The 24,715-nt window shown below is 42.6% G+C and overlaps 2 protein-coding genes across 9 annotated transcripts in view; both read right to left on the bottom strand.

Annotated features, from left to right (window-relative positions):
* The window catches only part of CASP8 (caspase 8), a 57,007-nt gene extending 49,198 nt beyond the window's left edge, over window positions 1-7,809 (bottom strand). For 2 of the 6 annotated variants that reach the window (XM_063644958.1, XM_063644961.1), the window contains exons 1-2: window positions 7,650-7,809; window positions 7,160-7,256 (exon numbers count right to left, since the gene is read on the bottom strand). The gene's annotated coding sequence lies outside the window, so the exon portion shown is untranslated. The remainder of the gene's footprint in view (window positions 1-7,159; window positions 7,257-7,649) is intronic. The other 4 variants (XM_063644959.1, XM_063644962.1, XM_063644957.1 and 1 more) reach the window with 3 other exon arrangements.
* Window positions 7,810-21,202: 13,393 nt separating this feature from the next.
* Window positions 21,203-24,715, bottom strand: part of CASP10 (caspase 10) — a 37,000-nt gene continuing 33,487 nt past the window's right edge. For all 3 annotated transcript variants that reach the window (XM_055290193.2, XM_055290194.2, XM_055290192.2), the window contains one exon: window positions 21,203-24,043. In XM_055290193.2, coding sequence (XP_055146168.1) covers window positions 23,890-24,043 — 154 coding nt within the window. In that variant the 3' untranslated portion in view covers window positions 21,203-23,889. The remainder of the gene's footprint in view (window positions 24,044-24,715) is intronic.

Here is a 24,715-nt window from a genome sequence, read left to right as displayed (position 1 = left end):
TTAATTACGAAAGGGTATTGAATTTTGTCAAATGCTTTCTCTGCATCTAGTGAGATGATCATGTTATCTTTATATCCTTTACCCCATTAATATGCCATTTCACACTGATTTATTTTTGTATGCTGATCCATACTTGCATCCTAGGGATAAATCCCACTTGGTCATGATGTATGATCATTTAAATGTGCTGTTGAATTTGATTTGCTAGTATATTGTTATGAGTTTTTATATGTATATTCATCAGATATATTGACCTGCAGTTTTCTTTTCTTGTGGTGTCTTTGTTTGGCTTTGGTATCGGGATAATGTTGGCTACATAAAATAAATTTGGAAGTGTGCCCTCTTCTTCAATATTTAAAAATAGTTTAAGAAGAACTGGCATTAATTCTTCTTGAGATGTTTGGAAGAATCCACCTGTGAAGCCATCTGGTCCTGGACTTCTTCGTTTTGGGAACATTTTTTATTATTGACTAAACCTCCACATTAGTTATAAGTCTGTTCAGACTTTGTATTTCTTCATGATTCAGTTATCGTAGATTGGAAGGTTTTATGAATTTATTCATTTCTTCTAGATTATCCAGTTTGTTGGCATAGAATTGTTCATTGTAGCCTCATGATCCTTTTTATTTCTGTGGCATCAGTTGTAATGTCTCCTCTTTCATTTCTGATATTGTTTATTTGCGTCTTCTCTCTTTCTTACTTAGCCTAACTAAGGATTTGTTGATTTTGTTTATCTTTTCAAAAAACCAATTTGTTATTCTTTTCAAAAAATTTATTGATTTTTTTTTCTATTGCTTTTCTATTCTGCATTTTCTTAGTTCCTACTCTAATCTTTGTTATTTCCTTCACTAATTTTGGGCTTAGTTCCTCTTCTTCTTCATCTTCTTCTCCTCTCCTTGAGGCACAAAGTTAGACTATTTACTTGAGATCTTTCTTCTTTTTCACTGCAGGTGTGTATTGCAATAAAGTCCCTCTTAGCACTGCTTTGCTTAGTACTGCTTTTATTCTGTAAGTTTGGGTATGTTGTGTTTTCCTTTTCATTTATCTCAAGATATTTCCTAATTTCTTTTTTTTTTTTTTTTTTTTGGCCTAATTGTTGTTCAAGAGTGTGTTGTTTAATTTCCACATATTTGTGAACTTTCTATTTTTCCTTCTGCCGTTGATTTTTAGTTTCATTCTATCATGGTCAGAAAAGATACATGGTATGATTTCAGTCTCTTAAATTTGCAAAGACTTGTTTTGTGACCCAACATGTGATCTACCTTGGAGAAAGTTCCATGTGCATTTGAGAAGAATGTGTGTTCTGCTGCTGTAGGGTGGAACGTTCTGTGTATTTCTGTTCGGTCCATTTGGTCTATAATGTTGTTTAAGTCCCCTGTTTCCTTATTAATCTTCTGTCTGAATGTTCTACCCATTATTTAAAGTACAGTGTTGAAGTCTCCTACTGTTTTTGTATGGCTGGCTATTTCTCCCTTCAGTTCTGTCATTGTTTGTTTCATATATTTAGGTGCTCTGATATTGAGTGCATATATTTATAATTGTTATATCTTCATGGTGGTTTGATGCTTTTTTCATTATATAATATGCTTTAATGTCTCTTGTGACAGTTTTTGACTTAAAGTCGATTTTGTCTGATATAAATAGAGCCACTCCTGCTCTCTTTGGGTTGTCATCTGCATGGAATGCCTCGTTCCATCCCTGACAGGAGGCATCATAGTTCTGCTCTTCTAAAGGGCAATGATTCTAATGTTTCTCTGTGGGTAGGGGTAAAAGGAAAAGACAGAAAAATAATAGAAAATGTGAGACAGTGAATGGCTTTAAGAATTCTTTTCTGTCCTTGCAGACAATGGGCCCTGACGGAGAAGAGTATTCCTGGGCCAAATCTGCATGCATACACACAGTTTGATCTGCCTGGCTTATGAGGCATTCACATCTAGGCCTTACCTCCCACATGCTAAAAATGGGCCTATTTGAGTAACATGGGTGCTTCAAAAATCTCTATGAACTAATTTGAGGGGAAAAGGGGCACAGATGCAGAGGTAACTAGAAGGGATCATAAGTCCCCAAAATGCTCTGAAACTAGGGCCTTGCTAGTATTGGATAGAAAGGCAAGACAGCCAGATCTCAGGAACTTGGTTTCACTTGTCAACAGACAAATGCTATCCCAGCTTGCATCAGAAGCCATCAGGGACAATATCAAAAGTTTCATAATTACGGTGCAGTATGAGCTTCCCAAGAGCAAGCTCTGGGAGGATCCGGGTAAGGTTTGCCCACCACCCGTGACGCCTCAACAGGGAGGAGCTCCTTGCTTGAAAAGGGAGAAAATTGCCAAACTGAAGAGGAAGGAAACTGAAGGAAGTAGCCACTAAGAAAAAGCAAGATGAATCCAAAGCACAATCAATCCAAGGTAACTGAGAATTCAGGAGAAAACAAATTAGAAAAGTAAACTGATAAGTGTCTATGTAACTCCTTAAAAGGTTTGTTATTAACCAAAAAGTAAAAATCAAATCAGCCAACAACAACCAAAAAAACCCACTAGAAATTAGATGAAGATATCCAATAGTTGAAGACAAATGCATTTTTAAAAAGTAAGGAAAAGACTGGGTGCGGTGGCTCACACCTGTAATCCCAGCACTTTAGAAGCCCAAGGCGGGAAGATTACTTGAGGCCAGGAGTTCGAGACCAGTCTGGCCAACATGGTGAAACCCCATCTCTACTAAAAATACAAAAAATTAGCTGAGCATAGTGGCACATGCCTATAGTCCCAGCTACTCGGGAGGCTGAGGCAGGAGAATTGCTTGAACCCAGGAGGCGGAGGTTGCAGTGAGCCGAGATTACGCCACTGCACTCCAGCTTGAGCGACAGAGTAAGACTCCATCTCAAGAAAAAAAAAAAGAAAGAAAAAAGAAAAGCAATAAATAAATGTTTCAGTGTTTCATTGTTTCCTACGCTGAGGTGGGAGCGAATATTCTCTGAAATTATCTTGTAGATAACCTTTAGAAAATTTAAATTATATCCCATATATTCCAGGCACATTATCTCAAACAGAGCAAGTTCCCCACTTGCCCCACAAGATGCCACAAGCCTTCTCAAGGCTCCTCTGGGTCATCTGGATTTCAGCTCAGCCTTAGTTTCCTGACAACATCCTGTTGTTCCCTCATACTTTTCTTTTTTGCCTCCCTTGTTATTTGTTACCCCGCTTGGAATACTCTTCCTTTTTGATATCTCCAAAGTGTGAATCCACACAACACTGTCCACTTCCTCCAGGAAGTCTACCCTGACCGCTCCCACCTAGTATATCTCTTTCATTCACGTTCTTCTTACACATTCAGTCGGAAACCTACAGCTGCTCTCCATTTGCCATGAGGTTGTTCTCTAAGTTTATATCAAGGTTGTTTGATGAGATCTCAAAAGGCCACTTCCCATTTTTCCCCTAGCTAGCTTTTTAACCCATGTCATGCCTGACATCTAAACGCACTGCTTGATCACTACACAAGGCTGGCCCACAGACTGCTTTGGCACAAAGGCCAAAGACTACTAGGCTCAACGTTAATTCCTGTCTTTCTGGGCCAAGATAAAGCCAGAAGACACAGAGCCATCCACTGATGCACCAGTAAATTAATGACTTTACAAACCAGCATGCATTCTTGCGGGGAGTATGTGCAAGTGGGAAGAAAACTGTCTGGGTACCAAAATCAGTCACCAAGCTGTACATTTACAACTTGTGAACTCTTCAGTATTTATGTAAGGTTTCGATACAAATTTTACATCAGAAAATCACCATGACTCACTCCAGTCTTCTAATTTTCTATTTTTCCTCCGGGACCTTGCTGGACTTTTTTTTTCTTTTTTTTTTTTTACTCTGAAGATCTACTGGAGAGATGTTCTCATAAAGATAGAGAAAAGGGTCTGGACAAGGTGGCTCACGCCTGTAATTCCAGCACTTTGGGAAGCCGAGGCAGGCAGATCACTTGAGGTCAAAAGTTTGAGACCAGCCTGGCCAACATGTTGAAACCCCATCTCTACTAAAAATACAAAAATTATCTGGGCAAGGTGGCAGGCATCTGTAATCCCAGCTACTCAGGAGGCTGAGGTGGGAGAATCTTTTGAACCTGGGAAGCAGAGGTTGCAGTGAGCCAAGAACGCGCCACTGCACTCCAACCTGGGTGACAGAGCAAGACTCTGTCTCAAAAAAAAAAAAAAATAGAGAGAAAAGGATCATACTGGGGAAAAGGAACAAACACAGACACACTGAAAAGAATCCAAATGGTTAAGAATATGACAAAGAGAATCAGAGACTATGAAGATTTAATTCGGGGGGGTGGGGATAGAAATAATTTGACACTGCTTTTCGGCTAAATTTATTCTTTACTTGAAAACTTCTGTCTCAGGCACAGTGGCTCACACCTGTCATCTCAGCACTTTGGGCAGCCGAGGCAGATGGATAGCTTGAGCCCAGGAGTTCAAGACAAGCCCGGGAAACATGATGAAACTCCATCTCTACAAAAAATGCAAAAATTAACTAGGTGCGGTGGTGTGCACCTATAGTCCAGCTACTCGCAGATGGGGAGAATCACTTGAGCCTGGGAGGTTGAGTCTGCAGTGGGGCAAGGGTTCGGTAAGCCGAGGTCACACCACTGCACTCCAGCCTGGGCGACAGACCCAAACTCTGTGTCTAAAAAAAGACTTTTTAATAGAATTTTCATGTTGGCTTGCTGCCCTCTGGTGGGATTATTAGGGTTTATCACAAACACTGTGGAATTCACTCTGGCAATGACCACTAACACAAAATACCGATGGTTCTTGGGCATAACTCTCCCCCTGGGGAGGCAGATCTTTGACTTCATGGAGTCAGGAATTTGTTATTGGCCTGGACAACAGAAACGTGTCTGGAAAATCCCCAAATATTTGGAAACGAAATAACACAACTCTAAAAAACCCATGGGTCAAAAAAGAAATCAAAAGGAAATTATGTAGTATTGAATTAAATTAAAATCAAAACAAAATATCAAAATGCATGGGATGCCGCTAAAGCAAGGCTAGGAGAAAATTTACAGAACTAAATGCCTAAAAGGAGCAAGGGTGGGGAGGGGCAGGAGGACAGGATTCAAGAGGGCATGCGAAATATTTTGGAGGTAATATATATGTTCACTATCCTGACTGCAGTGATAGTTCCACCCATATATATACAGTCATACGTCACTTAATGACAGGCATAAGTTCCGAGAAAAGCATCGTCAGTGATTTCATCATTATGCCAACATAATGCTTACGCAAAACCTAGATGGTATAGCCTACTACACACCTAGGCTATATGGTCTAGACTCTTACTCCTAAGATGCAGACCTACAAAGCATGTTACTGTATTGAATATTGTAGGCAATTGTAACACAATGGTAAGTATTTGCATATCTAAATATGTCTAAACATAGAAATGGTACAGTAAAAATACAGTATTATAATCTTATGAGACCACCATCATATATGTGGTCTGTCATTGACTAAAATGGCACATGAATGTGTGGCATATGGCATATGAGTGTGTCTATATGACTGTCATATATGTGTCATACATATGTCAAAATTTATCAAATTATATACTTTCTATGCCATTTGTTGTATATCAGTCATATCTCAGTAAAGCTGTTTTAAACAAAATGTGGCTGCACTATTAGGTAGTACAACTCAAGTGCAATTACTAAGAGAATACTAAAAGCATGTATAATTAACAAGCTAATAAAGGAGTAAGGTGAACTTTCCAAAATTACTTAATTCGTCTAAAAGAAATCAAGAAAGTAAAGTTAATTGATGCCACAAATAAAAAACAACTGGAAATATAGATTTTAGCCCAATTATATTGACAATTACATTAAATGAAAATGGACTAAATACTATAATTTTAAGAAAAGTACTTTCCAGAATACATTTTTCTATAATAAAAGAAAAACTTGAACAATACACCACTTATGGCAGACACATTTCAAGTATAAGAACATAGAAACACTGAAAGTATAAGGATGGAAAAAGATGTACCAACTGATATCATTATACTAATATCACATAAGGCAGACATAAAGGAAAAATGATCCTAATTTAAAATGAGAAATTGACAATCCACAGTCATAGTGTAAGATTTTTATGTTCCCTTCTCGATAATGGGTAAGAAAGACAGATAAGCAGTAGAGTTATACAAGATTTGAACAACACAATTAACCTTGACCTAAATAACATAAAATCTTGACCTAAGTAACATAAAATCAATCATGTTAGTGCCTTTCTTTCCTCATTCATACAGTCACTATAATAATGACTCCTGCATGTGAAGGTTATTATGAGAATCAAATGAGTTAATACATGCAAGTTCTTAGAACAACTCCTGGCATGCAGAGTAAATTCATAATAAGTAGGAACTTAGCCAAGAAATAAAAGCGTAAGTATATTGCTTTCATATAGTGGTCACATTATATAAAAATACATAAATTTTTATAATGTGGTCATATTATCTAAAAATGTGAAATCAGCCGGGTGCAGTGGCTCACGCCTGTAATCCCAGCACTTTGGGAGGCCAAGGTGGGTAGATCACTTGGGGCCAGAAGTTTGAGACCAGCCTGGCCAACATGGTGAGACCCCCACCTCTACTCAAAATACCAAAAAAAAAAATTAGCCAGGCATGGAGGCAGGTGCCTGTAATCCCAGCTACTCAGGAGGCTGAGACACGAGAATCACCTGAACCCTGGAGGCGGAGATTGCGGTTAGCTGAGATCGCGCCACTGCACTCCAGGCCGGGCAACAGAGCAAGACTCCCTCTCAAAAAATAAAAAATAAAAAAGAATAACTTTTCACTATGTGAGCCATTGTCGTTTAGTGCATAATGTCTGCGTACTACCCAGCATCCCCTGCGGCTCCTCCACAGTTGTGGGGTCCCGCACTATAGGAAGGCAATGCATTTTAGCTCAGAGTACAGGTCTCAGAAACTTGGCTAAATACTTCCCCGATCCACTCATACCAGTGTACAGGGAACAATAATGGATTAATAACCAAAGAGAGGGCAGGAAGGTCCCAACTGGCATCTGCTCCACTCGGCCCACTAGTGTCTAGATAGTAATAGTGTTCACCACTTCTCTTTCCCCCAAACCTCCTCTGGAAATTCCAGGCTTACCTCAATATTCCCAAGGTTCAAGTGACCAACTCAAGGGCTCAGGCGGCCAAGGCCCAACCTCACGTGCCCAGAAAGTGGACGCACCCAGGCGCTGCTCCTGGAAGGAAGGAGAAATGACGGTGGGTAGAAGCCAATGTCAGCCTCTCTGGCTGGGCCCTCCTTCTACTGAGGTCTTGACCTGCAGCCCACAGCCTCTGGGCAAGGAACTAAAGTCGTTTTGAGCCAGCAGGGTCAGACTTCTAGAAGCAGCCAGCTAAGGTAAAATATCTGTCTTTTACTCCCTGGAAAGCAGTCTGGAGAGGTGGAACCAGCCTAGACTTCAGTATCAGACAGATCTGGATTCAAATCCCGGCTCTGCCTCTCGCTTGCTGAGGAATCTAAACCCCTCCTTTTGCTTCACCCAGCCTCCATCTTTTCACGTGGAAAAGAACTGCTTGGTAAGGTTGCTGTGGGGAGTGAATAAAGCAATATACGTAGTGCTTAATCTCACAGACAGCAGATGCTCCAGAAATGCTAATTCTCTTGCCTACTGGTATTCCTCAGGCAGCCACCAGTCACCTTCTTCTGAAGCTGTTAGCGGGGTACAGGCAGGCAGGAAGCTCAGTCTGAACAACCAGCCTTCAGACCAGCTCAGACACAAGGTGAAACAGAAACCAACAGCTCAGAGTACGTGACTTACCTCCTCCAAACCTTTGCTCCAACCACTGCCGCTCCGCAGGGAACGCCCTCCCAGTCTCCTCCCACCCACTGCGGAGATTGCTCACATTCTCCACCATTTATCACACACTTGTTTCTCACTTCCTGGCCCTGTGAGTTGTCGTTTATTAACTAGTTTATTTTCTTCTTTGAAAAATAAGTTTTTAAAAAAATATACCTTATCTATGCACACAAAGCAGTCCCCCAGTTCATGAATGGATATGCTTGGGGTTTGTATTTGCGTTTTAATTACTAAGCAATCTGGCTCATCCGTTTGTGCAAAGCATTGCCTTAGGTAGGAAACTGTATTAGCTCATCCTAGCACTGTTATAAAGACATACCTAAGACTGGATAATTTATAATGAAAAGAAGTTTAACTGGCTCACAGTTCCACAGACTGTACAGGAAGCACAGTGACATCTGCTTCTGGGGAAGCCTCACTGTATTTATTTATTCGAAGGACTGATTTTTTTACAAAGTGAAAACTTCTCCCATGGCCTCTTCAATGCTTCCTTGAGGTCCCCGCTGTTAACATTTTGATTCTTTCAGACTTTTTTCTAGGCTTCTAAAGCCATAGTAATTCTTGCTCTGCCACTTACTAGCTGCGTGACCTTGGGCAAGTTACTTAACGTCTCAGTGCCTTCCTTGGCTCATTCATAAAGTAGCTATAATGATTCCTGCATGTGAAGGTTATTATGAGAACAAAATGAGTTAATACATGCAAAATACTTAGCTCCTGGCATGCAGAGTAAAGACATAAATACATAATAAGTAGGAATGTCGTTTTATATACAGAGAAAGAGAGACATCACATATACCATTTTGTTTACAAAAGCAGGGTAAGTATACTGTGCCAGTATCAATCATTGTGCTGCATCTGAGCTCCAAGTCCACTCAGTTTTGTTTGGTGACACCGAGCTACATCCCATACATAAAAAGATCTCCTTTGCCAGCCGGCACAATTTTACCGGCTTTGTCAGTAGAGGGCGCCAGAAGGACGGTGCAAGGCCTAGCAGAGGACTAGATTTCTCTTCCGGGTTCTGGTGCTTCTCTTCCTGCTTTTAACGCCATGACTGTCAGCAGCTTGTAGAACCAGTGGTGCTCACCTTCAGGGAACTTTGGCAGCCTCCCAGCGGGCAGCTTCCTGCTCACCAGCCGGGGCTTGCTGACTGCAGACAGCTTGAGTGCTCTTGTACCTTTAGCAGTTAGCCTTCTTTTACTAGTTAATAATTCTTCCTATTACATTTTCCCTTTCAAATTACTGGTATGCTTTCCATCTCTAACTGGACCCTAACTTTTAGCTCATGCCTAGTATCTATCAGATAGCTTGTAAAATTTATTTATCCATTCCCCTATTGAAGGGAATGGGAGTATTATAGTTTCCAGTTTTAGGCTGTTATACACTGTGCAGTAGTGAACATGTGTTTTTCATCCACACGACTGTTTTTGAAGGAAAAAAAATCCTGGAAGAGGAATAAATTGCTCTGCCATAGGGTTATGCATTTAAGTCTTTGAAAAATGTGAAATTGCTCTCCCTATAAGGTTACACCAATTTATATTTCCAAAAGTAGGTGAAAGTGCCCACTTCCCCACGCCCTCACCAATCATTATTTTTCTTTAACGTTTACTAATCTTAGGGGTAGTGTCTCATTGTTTTAGTTTGTTTTGTGCAATTACTAAGGAGATTGAACATTTTTTCATAACTTCATTGTCAATTTTTATTTTTTCTGTGAAACACATTGCTCATATCCCTTATTCATTTTTTAGTTGGATTGTCACTTTTTTCTAATTCATAGAAATTCTTCGTTGATTTATTCCTAAAAGTGTGTGTAGTTTTACAGATTTTATTAAGGGCCTTCATTCTTAGTTATGTAGCAAATATTCTCCCCTGATTCATTTCATGTCTTTTTTTTATGTGATAAAATACACATAACATAAAAGTTACCATTTTCATCATTTTAAGTGTACAGTTCAGTAACATTAAGTACATTAATACTGATGTGTAACCACCACTCATCTCCAAAACATCTTCATCTTCCTAACCTTCATTGTATGTCTTTAAATTCATTCTTTGTGTCTTATATTATACAAAAGTTTTACATTTTTATCTATTCTAATTTATCAACCTTTTCCTTTATGACTTCTGGCTTTTACATCTTGTGTAGGGAAATTTTTGCTGGTGCTGTATTTTCTATACTTTCTTTTAATACCTTTCTAGACTTGTTTTAACATTTATCTCTTTAAGCCATTTGGCATTTTTGTGCTGGTATGCATGGTCTGAGGTGGGCTTCTAACTTTACTTTCTTGCAGGTGGGGACCCGATTATCCTAACACCTTTTTTAAAAAATCCATCTTTTCGCCTGGTGCAGTGGCTCACGCTTGTAATCCCAGCACTTTGGGAGGCCGAGGCAGGCGGATCACGAGGTCAGGAGATCGAGACCATCCTGGCTAACACGGTGAAACCCCGTCTCTACTAAAAATAAAAAAATTAGCCGGGCGTGGTGGTGGGTGCCTGTAGTCCCAGCTACTCGGGAGGCTGAGGCAGGAGAATCGCTTGAACCTGGGAGGCAGAGGTTGCAGTGAGCCGAGATCACGCCACTGCACTCCAGCCTGGGTGACAGAGCGAGACTCATCTCAAAAAAGAAAAGGCCGGGCACGGTGGCTCACGCCTATAATCCCAGCACTTTGGGAGGCCAAGGTGGGTGGATCACGAGGTCAGGGGTTCGAGACCAGCCTGACCAACATGGTGAAACCCCGTCTCTACTAAAAAAAATACAAAAAAATTAGCTGGGCATGGTGTCGGGCACCTGTAATCCCAGCTACTCAGGAGGCTGAGGCAGGAGAATTGCTTGAACCCAGGAGGCACAGGTTGCAGTGAGCCGAGATCGTGCCACTGCACTCCAGCCTGGGCAACAGAGCAAGACTCTGTCTCAAAAAAAAAGATAATGTCTCAAAAAAAAGAAAAAAAAGAAAAAAATCCATCTTTTTTTATTATTTTATTATGTCACTTTTGCCAAAAAGTACCTGCCTTCTCTCCCAAAGCAGATTATCAGTTCCTAGAAGGGAGGGACGTTTCTTGTATCCATAAGTTTCCTCCTGACCTGGCAGATAGTACATGTTATACATGTTGGTTGGTGGTATGACTGATAGGAAGCTGAATGAGAACTAGCACATTTTTAACGAAGCAAAGCAGCAGGTATCAGAACTCAGAATCAGATAAAAGCTGTCCCCCAATTCATGAATGGATATGCTTGTGGTTTGTATTTACGTTTTAATTACTAAGCAATCTGTCTCATCCCTTTGTGCAAAGCATTGCCTTAGGTTACAGTGCAGGAAACTGTATTAGCTCATCCTCACACTGTTACAAAGAAATACCTAAGACTGGATAATTCATAAGGAAAAGAGGTTTAATTGGCTCACAGTTCCACAGGCTGTATAGGAAGCATAGTGGCATCTGCTTCTGGGGAAGCCTCAGAGAGCTTTTATTCATGGCAGAAGGCAAAGCAAGGGCAGGCACCTTACATGGCAGGAACAGGACCAAGAGAGTGGAGAGGTGCCACACACTTAAACAACCAGATCTCATGAGAGCTCTATCACAAGAACAGCACCAAAGGCATGGTGCTAACCCATTCATGAAGGATCCATCCCCATGATCCAATCACCTCCACCAGGCCCCAGCTCTGACACTGGGGATTACCTTGACATGTGATTTGGGCAGGGACACACATCCAAACCATATCAGAAACAGAGGATGGGTAAGATATTGTTTCTGCTCTTATGAAGTTTGTGATCCCTAAATGCCCATCCCTAAGGTGCTAGTTGGAGCACTGATGATCCATACATTCAGTGGAGCTGTAGCAGTCATGAAAAGGATCAAGCAGATCTATATGTTCTGTTGCCCAGGCTGGAGTGCAATAGCGCGATCTCGGCTCACTGCAACCTCCGCCTCCCAGGTTCAAGCGATTCTCCTGCCTCAGCCTCCCTAGTAGCTGAGATTACAGGCATGTGCCACCACGCCTAGCTAATTTTGTATTTTTCGTAGAGATAGGGTTTCTCCACGTTGGTCAGGCTGGTCTCGAACTCCTGACGTCAAGTGATCCGCCCGCCTTGGCCTCCCAAAGTGCTGGGATTACAGGCATGAGCCACCCACCTGGCTCCAAGATATGTTAAATGAGCTAACCAAGGTGCAAAACAGTCTGCTAGTGTTTGTGGGGGGAAAATGAGGGAAGGAGACAAATACACATATGCTTATCTCTGAAAGAATATTCAAAACATTAGAAACAATAATTATCTCCATAAAAGGCACTGAAGGTTTGGGGGACAGTGTGAAATTCACTTTTCCCATGGACCATTTGTTTAAATTGTTTAACCATCTGCTTGTAGTTCTATTTCTAAATAAAGAAAATGGGAATTTTAGAAGTATGTTTACGATGAAACAAGAAAGATGACACAGGTACACGTGAAACAGTAGGGGAACAGAAGAGTGCCAAGTTCAGAAGTATCAACTTTGTGACTCCAGAATAGCAAGATGGTGCTGTAAAGGGAGGTTTCCGTCTTGCTGTAGGGCGTTGTCAATCTCAGGCGACGTGGCTGGAGGGCAGGCAGAAGGAAGCCTCTGGAAAGAACTAGGAAACGCTGCTCCACCTGTGCATGGGGGTCAAGATGTCTGTGCAGAGATGGCCATGGGCAGGGAGGTTGCTGAGATCTGAGTCTGTTTAGCGCCGCACACTGTTCTCTTCCTGCCCCTGATTTCCACTGTCTTTTCCAGAAATTTCAACATCCTACTGAGCACAAAGAGAAATAAAAGGGGAACTTTGACTGAGTGGTTTTTCACACACAGGGACCTGGAGAGGCTGGACACCGGCATAGCTTTTATATGGGCAGCTGTACTTTCAATTCCTGGCAGAATGACTCATATTTCTCATCAGTAATGGAGCAGTCTATTTTTTTATTTGTTTACAATCTTCGAGATAAACCAAGCCCATTTCTCACAGGCCTGGAACTGTTGATAAAGTTGGCTTGTCGTTGATGTTTCAAGATGGTAACTCAAGTGGAGAGGCCGTGGCTCCTATCTCCAAGACTACTTAGTTTCTCTGGGCCTTGATTTTCTGATCTGTAAAATGGGAACTAAAACACCTCTACATCACTCTCACGAACATTTTTAGCAGCAACAGGTGGCTAAACCCAAGGGCTGGAGTTGTTAATTTGGCAGCAGCAAGAAGCCCCAGGCCAAAACTGGCTCACTGTGCCCTTGCAGTGTGGCCAGACTGAGCCTTCAGAAAGGCATGAGTGGTAGGGGTGAAGATTCTTACTCTCTCATGCCTTCTGCCCTAGTGGAAGGATCCTTCCGAAGTTTCTAAGGAATTTTTTTTTTTTTAGAGGGAGTCTCGCTGTGTCGCCTAGGTTGGAGTGTAGTGTCACTGGCACGATCTCAGCTTACTGCAACCTCCACCTCTCAGGTTCAAGCTATTCTTGTACCTCAGCCTACTGAGTAGCTGGGACTAGAGGCATACATGACTACACCCGGCTAATTTTTGTATTTTTAGTACAGACAGGGTTTCATCATGTTGGCCAGGCTGGTCTCATACTCCTGGCCTCAAGTGATCTGCCTGCCTTGGCCTTCCAAAGAGCTGGGATTACAGATGTGAGCCACCATGCCCTGCCTCTAAAGATCTTTTTGAAGGTTCTTCAAATGGTGAAATAGCAGCCTGATCCAATAGAGTGCTGAGCTTCTAATTGTGCATTCTGAGTGGAGGAATGCCAGCAGCAATTTGGGCGTTGTGGGTGTCATGGTCAAGATGACTGATTCTGTAGAGGAACCCCTTATGCTGATTTGTTAGAAACCGGTTTAGGGGCCGGGAGCAGTGCCTCACACCTGTAATCCCACCACTTTGGGAGACCGAGACGGGCAGATCACAAGGTCAGGAGATCAACACCATCCTGGCTAACACAGTGAAACCCCGTCTCTACTAAAAATACAAAAAAACAGCTGGGCATGGTGGCAGGCGCCTGTAGTCTTAGCTACTCGGGAGGCTGAGGCAGGAGAATGACATGAACCTGGGAGGCGGAGCTTGCAGTGAGCCGAGATCGTGCCACTGCACTCCAGCCTGGGCAACAGAGCGAGACTCCGTCTCAAAAATAAATAAATAAAAAATCAAATTAAATTAAAAAAAGAAACTGTCTGGGATCTTCAGAAGTGTCATAAGGGAGTTTCCTATCTGCAGCTTGCTTCCTGGTCTGGGGATTATATCCAGATCATTATTTTGCAACAGGGATGGCTCATGGCAATAAAAAGTGAGTCAATACCCCTTATCCTTGCTTTGGCAACACTGATCATATTAATTACAGCCACAGAAATCACCACCAAAAACACAGACAGGTACTAGATTGGAAAAACATACTCTGCCCGAGAGGGCAAAGCTTCCCTGCAAACCTGGCCAAGTATTCAGCAAGCCAAAAAATCACCCAGTCTGGTGGCTAAATTCCATTAATCAGCACTGAGATGCAAAAAGGATTAAAGTAAAAAGAGAATATCCCCCCATCTAACACTCAGTTGAAGATATAAAACATGACTGATGCATTTGAAGCCCCTGTAATTCCTCCCCATTGGCATGTTCCTCCCTGTCTCCCCAAGCCCCAATCCCATCCCAGGCAACTACTACTCTAAACTTCTCATCACCCCCATGCATCTGTATATTTGTACAATATACATATTAATTTATAAGCAACATAAAAGACTCTTATGTGTATTTTAACATTATATAAATCATATCATATTATATATATATTATTTGCTCAGTATTATGTTACTGATACATATATTTAAACCGTATGAAATTGCCAATATTTGGCTGTTTCTGATCTAGAAGAATGGCAATTTCATATGGTTCAGCCTAATAATTCTAATTAATTTTATTTCACTACTTGATAGTATTCCTTTATATGACTATACTACAATTTATCTATCCTCCTCCTGATGAATATATAGATTGTGTTGCTTCTTTTTATTTCTTTGTGCTTTTACAAACAATGCTGCTCAGAAAACTAACACTCCTCCTTATCTCCTGGTACATGTGCAAGATTTCTTTTGGGGCAAGGCGTGGTGGCTCACGCCTATAATTTCCATACTTTGGGAGGCTGAGGCAGGAAGATTTGCTTGAGGCCAGGAGTTCGAGACCTTCCTGCACAACATAACAAGACCCTGTCTCTACAAAACAATGTTTTTAAGTTTATTTCGGGACATAGATCCAAAAATGGAATTGCTAGATTTTACTGTGTGCAAATTTCCAACATTTATAAATATTGCAAATTGCTCTCTAAAATGATTGTGTCAATTTACATTTCCTAGATCGATGTAATAGAGTTCCCTTTGCTCTGTATCTTCACCCATACTTGGTACTGACAGAGTTTTAAATGTTGATAATATGATGGACATAAAATGCTATCTCACTGTGGCTGTATTTTTCAAATTCGCTGATGACCAAAGAGAATGGTTATGTTTTCATATGTTTATTGCTCATTGGTATTTCCTTTTAATTACTGGTTCATATTTTTTGCTCATCTTTGAACTAGTTTATATTTTTGCCCATCTAGGTTGGATTGTTTAATATTTTATGGATTTGTAGAAGATTACATATATAGTATATGTATGTATATCTCCTTTTTCAGTTATACAACGTGGCAGATATCATTTCCCAGTTTGTGGCTCATCCCTCAGGTTTTGTTTTTGTTTTTGTTTTTGTTTTGAGACAGAGTCTCACTCTGTCACCCAGGCTGGAGTGCAGTGACATGATCTTGGCTCACTGCAACCTCCACCTCCCAGAGTCAAGCAATTCTCGTACCCCAGCCTCCCATGTAGCTAGGATCACAGGCATGCGCCACCATGCCCAGCTAATTTTTTTTTAGTAGAGACAGGTTTCACCAAGTTGGCCAGGCTGGTCTTGAACTCCTGACCTCAAGTGATCTGCCCGCCTTGGCCTCCCAAAGTGCTGGGATTACAGGTGTGAGCCACCACACCCCGGCCTCATCCTTCAATTTTTTAATGTTTTTGATGCTTTAAAATAGTCAAGAAGCAAGTGTTTCTTCTTAAATTCACAAATGCCAGCTCCATAGTGGGTTATCAAGGGAAAAGGTGAGGCTTCTCAGGAAATATCTCTAACATTTTAGGTTGAGATCATAGAGAATTCGATGATTAGTAAAACAGACCAAGAGTGCAAAAGGGTGATATAACCAGGGAAATGTCACAGCATTGCCGAAACCCCTGAAAGCCCGTTGGAGGTTTGTGGTCATTGGTTTGAAATGAGACCTGTCTGCGACATGGAAGGTTTTTACCCCAGCCACATCCTGGAATTCCAGTACAAATTTGGAGGACACAGATTTACAGGATTAGCCAGAGTTGGGATTCTGCCACCTCAGTGGAACTGAGGGAAAGGCAAGGTTGTTGGTGGGTACAGGAGACTTTAACAAAGACACGTGGACTCTAAGCTGAGTGAAGAGGGAGTGAGGGGCAGTCCTGACATCGGGAAGACGATAAATAGGGTCAATCAACCTAACTGGAAGCCCTGGTGGCACTGAAGATCCTTGAAGGGAAGGTCCTAGAAGAAGCAAGATGGAATGATGGGAGGTGGTTGTCAGAGAGGGACATGCTTGGAATTGAAACGTGAGTGAAAGTACAGATGGTAGTAATGACAAAGTTTACTGGATGCATGATTGGGGGGACATGGAGGATACACTCACTGAAAAAGGGTGGGGAAAAATCTGTGACAAACGCAGGGTGACTAATGGGAAAATACATAGCAAAATAGAATTATAAATAAATGTACTTTTTTCTTTGTGTGTTTTTGTATTTCCCAAATATTCCATAATGAACATACATTACTATGTAATCAGAAAAAAGTTATCAAATAAAATTCCCTTATTTATTAGTAAGTCCATTTCTACTATTTACCAGTACTCAGCTCAAAATCTCACAAAGTTATTTCCATTCTAGAATTTCACCAGTATTTCCCAGGCATTTTACAGAATCACTTAAAATGAGACCTAATGAGACATATAAGTTTCACAGCATATGTTCTTTCTTTCAAGAAATACCTATCTGAAATATGTATGTAGAAGTGGGGAGGACTGGGTATACAGTGGACAGAATTGGGGGCAAAACTCTTCTTGAACACCTTTAATATATTTTCTTATCTTCAAACCATACAAATATCTTTATAAAAATATTACTGACTGGGCGCGGTGGCTCACGCTTGTAATCCCAGCACTTTGGGAGGCTGAGGCGGGCGGATCACGAGGTCAGGAGATCGAGACCACAGTGAAACCCCGTCTCTACTAAAAATACAAAAAAATTAGCTGGGTGTGGTGGTGGGCGCCTGTAGTCCCAGCTACTCAGGAGGCTGAGGCAGGAGAATGGAGTGAACCCAGGAGGCGGAGCTTGCAGTGAGCCAAGATGGAGCCACTGCACTCCAGCCTGGGCAACACAGCGAGACTCCGTCTCAAAAAAAAAAAAAAAAAGTTTAATTTTTAAAAAACACCTGCCTGTAGCCCCAGCTGCCACTGAGGAGGTTCAGGTGGGAGGATCACTTGAGCACAGGAGGCAGAGGCTGCAGTTAGCCAAGATGATATCACTGCACTCCAGCCTGGGTGACACAGTGAGACTCTGTCTCAAACAAAACAAAACTAAACTAAACTAAATTTAAAAATTTGGTTCCTATTCAAAATTCAAAGATACAAATGTGTTGTTACATTCTTATCACATCCTTAAGAGCAAACTGCAGACTTCCAACAAAACTGAAACCCTACCAGAAAAAAGTTAAATGATTTGTCACACACAACGCAAATCTCACCAGAGGACAGTTACACTTGTTTGGTATGGCTCCGGAGTTTAGAATGAAAATAAGTGGTTTTAAATAGTTTCTAAGGAGGCAGAAACAGAGAACAGAGAAGAGAACCATTAAAGCTGTCCAAAAGTGAAACCAGGTGGCTTGGAGGGACAGGGCGGCAAATCCAGAGATACAAAGAATTGCAAATCCTCCAGAAATGGCTTCGAGGCTTCAGTAAGTCACTTAGCACTCTGAGGGCTGGACTGCAGGGTCACTGGGGTCCTTTCAAGCTCCCAAATCCATGCCCCCGCTTGTGGTGAGTTCCCTCCGCTAGAAGGGTTCAGCAGAGGTGAGGGACGGTGCAGGAGGAGTCTGTTACGGAATGAGAGGTTGGAGTGAAGCAAGCTTCAAACAGATTAACCACTGGCACCTGAAGACCTCTAGCTACAGACGCCCATCCACACTACATTAAAAAGTCCAAGGTAAAGTTCATCCCTTTCTATAGGCAGGCCCCAGAACATGAGCTGTCATTGTGTGGCAGTACTCAAATATGAAGCAGTCGCCCCGAAGAGCCAGGACACACCTCTGTGAAGTTTTAAAGATTATCACCAAAAAGAATTAAAGCACTTAAAAATGAAGGTGGAGAGCTCAGAGGCTCTGAGAACAAATTTACAAACACCTAAGGGCCCAAGAATTCCAGGTTGAGAACAAGTTGACCAGATCACTCAGAAAGCATCAGATCTGGAAGGTTCTGTGAATCATGTATGGCACAAAAATTACCTGTATGAGGTAAACTTATAGTTTAGTTTACCTCTGCGGAGATTTGATCATTATTGATTAAGGGTTGCTATTCGGCAACATTAACCATTGTATTGTACCAGTCACTGGGTCAGTACCGCAGCGTACCAGATGCTTATATGTTTAACACCGCCTGGGCATAGGTGGAATAGAATGCATTGCTAAGGGTAAGCCCCATGATATCCAACCTGCCCACCACCATTGTGAATCCCTGAAGCAGAGGCCAGTAGGTGCTATGGCTCTAATAAAAATAAACACCAGTAGTTAAATAACTGTCACATTTGTAATAACAATTTACCAAATGTTTTCATGTCTTTAATTTTGTTTGGCAGTATCCAAACTTTTATGAAAGAAAGAATGAATGAGACCAGACACAATGGTTCACTCCGTTGGGAGGCCAAAGTGGCCTGGCCAACATGGCAAAACCCTGTTTCTGCTAGAAATATGAAAATTAGCCAGGCATGGTGGTGCACACCTATAATCCCAGCTACTCAGGAGGCTGAGGCAGGAGAATCACTTGAACCCAGGAGACGAAGGTTGCAGTGAGCCAAGATCCCACCACTACACTCTAGCCTGGGTGAGAGAGCAAGACTTTGTCAAAAAAAAAAAAAAGAATGAATAAAAGAGAGGAAGGGGAAAGAGAGAAACATTTAATTACAGCCCTTGTAGGTGAGTACAACTAGGCAAAATATATAGGAACCTCACTCAGTCTACCTATTCCCCTCGTAAACGTCTTGGCATACAATGACTATCACTGCTGTCAAATAGCTGTGATCAAATCACCTGTTATTCCTGAACTCAAAATTCACACAGACATGCACACACAAATACAGACAAGCATAATGTTTCACGAAATCTTGGAGGGCACACTCTACCAACTGTGTGCCCCTCCTACTGAGGAGGAATGAGCCAAGGATGACTATGTTCTGGTGTCTGGGTAGATCCACGACTGACAGCTGTAAATGTCCAGGGACCTCCGAAGTGCTTGCTGGAGGCCTCTAAAAACAACGTTTCCTGATTCTAGAATTTAACCTTGCACAAGCAGTAAGTTCTAGCAAAACAGAAATATGAAATACACCAGAGGCCCAAAACTTAAACATCAAACCCCAAATGCTCCTGATGAAGGAGGTTTCACTCGCGTCCGCGTGAAGAGACCACCAAACAGGCTTTGTGTGAGCAATAAAGCTTTTTAATCACCTGGGTGCAGGCGGGCTGAGTCTGAAAAGAAAGTCAGCGAAGGGAGATAGGGGTTGGGCCGTTTTATAGGATTTGGGTAGGTAGTGGAAAATTACAGTCAAAGGGGGTTGTTCTCTGGCTGGCAGGGATGGGGGCCACAAGGTGCTCAGTGGGGAAGCTTTTGAGCCAGGATGAGCCAGGAGAAGGAATTTCACAAGGTAATGTCATCAGTTAAGGCAGGAACAGGCCATTTTCACTTCTTTTGTGATTCTTCAGTTACTTCAGGCCATCTGGATATATATGTGCAGGTCACAAGGGATATGATGGCTTAGCTTGGGCTCAGAAGCCTGGCAGGAGGTTTTATCAACAGCATTTTGTCCAACTGAACTCAGAGCCAAGAGCTGGCCTTCTGCCGCTGTGGACATCACGAACCAGTGAGGGAAGAATTAGATCTTACTCAGAGTATGTCAGGGGTAGTGCTAGTGCTGAGTTGCTGCTAATAAAGTCAGCTGGAATTACACACAAAGAAACTTAAGTCCTGCTATTTCTGTTGAAGTTACAACCAGAAGACCCTACCACCTAAAGGCCTTTATATGCACCTCAGCACAGTTAGATTTAAATAGATGCACACATACGCATTCTTTTCCGTCTTCCCAACAGCTAATGTTTTCTCTACAGACAAGGCTGAAAAAAGCTAGCTTGATTTAGTTAGTGTATCTGAGCAAAGGAATCCCAGGACCAAATGGAAATGCAGGGCTTTGATCTCCAGACCCTTTGCTCTTTCCTCGGTACCTCACCATCCTTCACTTGCCTTCACATGTCAGTTCTGCCAACTGGACAAAGACTGTAACCACTAGATTTTAGCCCTGACTGTTATGAACACGGTTTTGGGAGATCATCCTGACACGTGTAAGAATTAAAGAAAGAGGAAAGAAACACGAAAGGTGGCTTGACAGCCAAGGACAGGTTTATTTTAGAGAAAACAAATTTGAAAGGGGCTTCTGGCCGAGTTAGGTCAGAGCCCACTCACAGACTAAGAGTTTTTAAGGATTTAGGGTAGGAGAGTTTATCAGAGGCTTGGATTGCTTCTATGTCTCTTTCCTGTGTTTATCTGGGAGGGAGAGTTGTGTGTCCATTCCCATACAATATTTCTGCAGCTGTAGGTATACCCCGCCCCCCTCCAGTCTGCTTTTAGCTTCCCTATCTTAGTGCACCTGAAGGGAAAGGAATGTGCTTATTAAGGCCCATTGTTTTACTGGAACCCATTGTATGAAGGCAAAGTTTGGCAGTTACCCAAGAGACTTCCCCCCGCCCCACCTCCCTCTGTGCCAGAGCTGTCTTATCTGTATTTTACTCTCTTCTCTTTCTGGCTGCTTGCTGTTAGAAGAGAAGTGATTTCCTTGAAATGCATGAGGCTAGAAAGGGAACTGGAACTTAAAGTGGCGGTGTTTGTCCAAGATGACGGTGCTCCTGCCCTGTCAATATGGATTAGACATTCCCTCTGTCAAGCTACATTCAAATCCACGTGACAATCAGAGACATCAGAACAGTGTTCTTGTGAATATTCTTATAACAAATTTACTGTACATGAATTTGACTTTTACATAAATAATTATAAATGCAGGCACCACTAAGAGTTGTTGTTCTTCATTCCTTGACATTTTTTTATGAGCATTCGCATATCAGATGAAACACTCCTAATGCCCTTCCACGCCCCAAGGCATTCCAGTTCACCTGGCTGAAGTCAAATCCAGTAAATGAGGACTGCGAGCAGGTTGTTCACATCCCCAGGCCTCAGCTGCCTCATCTATAAATGAAGGCGTTAACCACAGGACTTTGGATCTCCCTGTGAGGGCTCACTTTCAAGGATTCAAAATACAGTTCCAGGAATTAACAAAGAAAAAGTTCCTCAAGAAATTGAAAAAAAAAAAAAAAAGCTCAAGTACATAAAAATGTTCAAAATCTTAATGAAGAAAGCATCAAGGCGTCCTTACAGAACCACTCCCTTCAGGCAAGCCAGACATCTCCTCTGCCAAGAAGAGCCCAGTGATCCTGAGAACAGCTTCAGTTCTCAGAACAGAACAGCCTCTCTCCTCATCCCTCGGGCCAGAGGAGCAAAGTGTAGTAGCAGTGACAAGGTGGGGACTGTCCACTGCAGTCTACTGCATCTGCCAGCCCTGAGGACATCCGGCCAAGAGAAAGGTGCTGGCCTGTAGACTGAGTCCTGATTCAAGCTTTGCCTGAAGCCAGTGCTATCCACTCCTGGGTTTCCATGTGAAAAAGGCAATAAATTCCCTTCTGTGCTTCAGTCAATTTGAATTGGGTGTTCTGTCAATGGCACCTGAAAGGTTCCAGCCCCAACATTGAATTTTTTTTTTTTTTTAAATAAGGTCTCACCCTGTTGCCCAAGCTGGAGTGCAGCTGTGTGATCTTGGCTCACCGCAGACTCTGCCTCCTGGATTCAAGAGATTCTCCTGTCTCAGCCTCCCAAGTAGCTGGGATTACAGGTGCTCGCCACCACACCTGGCTAATTTTTGGGTTTTTAGTAGTGACGAGGTTTTGCCGCATTGGCCAGGCTGGTCTCGAACTCCTGACCTCAAGTGATCTGCCTGCCTCGGCCTCCCAAGGTACTGGGATTACAGGCATGAGCCACCGCACCCAGTCCAACATGGAATATGACATCAGGTTGTAAAGTTTCTGCTTGCAGAGCAGCTGAGCGTAAATGAGCCATCATCTTCCTACAGGGAAACCTGTCTCTAACCAAATAAAAACTTCCTACGTGAGCACCTTCCTCACACAAAAGCAGGAAATGGGCCTGGCATAGACCAAATTTTCACCTCACTAGATGTGCAGAAGAGAAGTCTTAGGAAAGGAGAGATCAGAGAGAGAGGGTGGGTGGACTGTGACTTCATTGTCCAACGTTCAAGGCTGTGCAGAGGCGACACAGAATTATAACTAAGGGGTAGTTGTCTAGAGAGGCAATCTAAGCTCAGTCTAGGCTAAGAACATGGTTCTTTGAACACCAAGGAACCTTAAAATGTACCTGGTCCCCAGGCCAGGCACAGTATTTCATGCCTGTAGTCCCAGAACTTTGAGAAGCTGAGGTGGGAGGATCGCTTGAGCCCAGGAGTTTCAGACCAGCTTAGACAACATAGTGAAACTCCATCTCTACAAAAAAATACAAAAGTTAGCTGTGCATGGACACACACCTGTAGTCTCAGTTACTTGGGAGGCTGAGGTGGGAGGATCGCTTGAACGTGGGAGGTCAAGGCTACAGTGAACAGTGATCCCACCACTGCACTCCAGCCCAGGTGATGGAGCAACTCTGTCTCAAAAAAAAAGTACTTGCACAAACCAAAGCCAATTACTCTCTCTTCAGGGTAGACATCCAAAACCAAGGCTACAATACAAGTCTTCACGGTGCCTCACGCCTGTAATCCCAGCACTTTGGGAGTCCAAGGTGGGTGGATCATGAGGTCAGGAGATCAAGACCATCCTGGCTAACTTGGTGAAACCCCGTCTCTACTAAAAACACACACACACAAAAAATAGCCGGGCGTGTTGGCGGGCACCTGTAGTCCCAGCTACTCAGGAGGCTGAGGCAGGAGAATGACATGAACCCGGGAGGCAGAGCTTGCAGTGAACCAAGATGGCACCACTGCACTACAGCCTGGGCAACAGAGTGAGGCTCCATCTCAAAAAAAACAAACAAACAAAAAAAAAAAAAACAAAAAATGAAAGTTTTCTGTCCAGGTGTAGTGGCTCATGCCTATAATCCCAGTATTTTGGGGACGGAGGTGGGAGGATCACTTGGGCCTAGGAGTCTGAGACCAGCCTGTGCAACAAAGTGAGATCCCTCCATCTCTACAAAAAATAAAGAATAAAAAATATCCAGGCATGGTGGTACACACCTGTGGTTCTAGCTACTTGGGAAGCTGAGGTGGGAGGATAGCTTGAGCCCGGGATGTCGAGACTACAGTGAGCCATGATTGCCCCCCTGCACTCCAGTCTGGGTGACAGAATGAGACTGTCTCCAAAAAAAAGAAAGTAAAAAAGAAAGTTTTCTAACATTTAGACTTGTCAAAAGAAAAAGAAAATCAGAATTGACTGTATCCGAAAACAGGGTGTTTCCTGTTTCTAGAATGACAGGTGGAGACCACTGATTCCTGTGCTGGGCAGGAGGCTGGAGGATACAGCCAAAGATTCGTTTGAGGTCTAAGAACCAACAAAAACTCTCTGCTATAATGAAAGTGCATCCAGGGGCACGGGGAATACTAGTTTTTTCCTTAGTGTGAAAGCAGGCTGGGGCATCTGTTTCTTTGTTCCCTGTTTGTCCACTCGCCGACTCACATCATCGTTGACAGCAGTGAGGATGGATAAGATGTCTTCACATCTGCAACAAAGAAGAAAACAAAATTTTTTTTTACAGAGTCTCACTCTGTCGCCCAGGCTGGAGTGCAGTGGTGCGATCTCAGCTCACTGCAGCCTCCACCTCATGGATGCAAAGGATTCTCATGCCTCAGCCTCCCGAGTAGCTGGGATTACAGGTGCCTGCCACCACACTCGGCTAATTAGTAAAGACAGGCTTTCACCATATTGCTTGCCCAGGCTGGTCTCGAACCCCTGACCTCAGGTGATCTGCCTACCTCAGCCTCCCAAAGTGCTGGGATTACAGGCATGAGCCACTGTGCCTGGCCCAGAGAAGAAACTTTTTTCAATCAGGAGGTAGAAACCACACACCAGGTCTTAGAAAAGACACCAGGTACCATGTACCAGGTCTTAGATCAACAAATATGCAGCAGATGCCACAGATACCAACCATGCCCTCTCTATCTCTAGTCTTGGGAGAGATACAAAGATAAACATGACACAAGTCCTGAAGTTAAACACTTAGAATGCAGATATGAAACATTTACCGAGGATGGCATATACACAATATTCATAACACAAGGCAGAATGTGGTCAACACCAAATGAAAGGTCAAGGTTCCACTGCAAGTTCAGAGGAGAATGCACTTCTGGTTGGGAAGGAGAGAGAAGGCTTCATGCAGATGGTAGCATTCGAG

The sequence above is a fragment of the Symphalangus syndactylus genome, chromosome 8, assembly GCF_028878055.3.
Source record: "Symphalangus syndactylus isolate Jambi chromosome 8, NHGRI_mSymSyn1-v2.1_pri, whole genome shotgun sequence".
NCBI classification, from domain to species: Eukaryota; Metazoa; Chordata; class Mammalia; order Primates; family Hylobatidae; genus Symphalangus; species Symphalangus syndactylus.
This window is presented reverse-complemented; position numbering and strand designations above follow the sequence as displayed.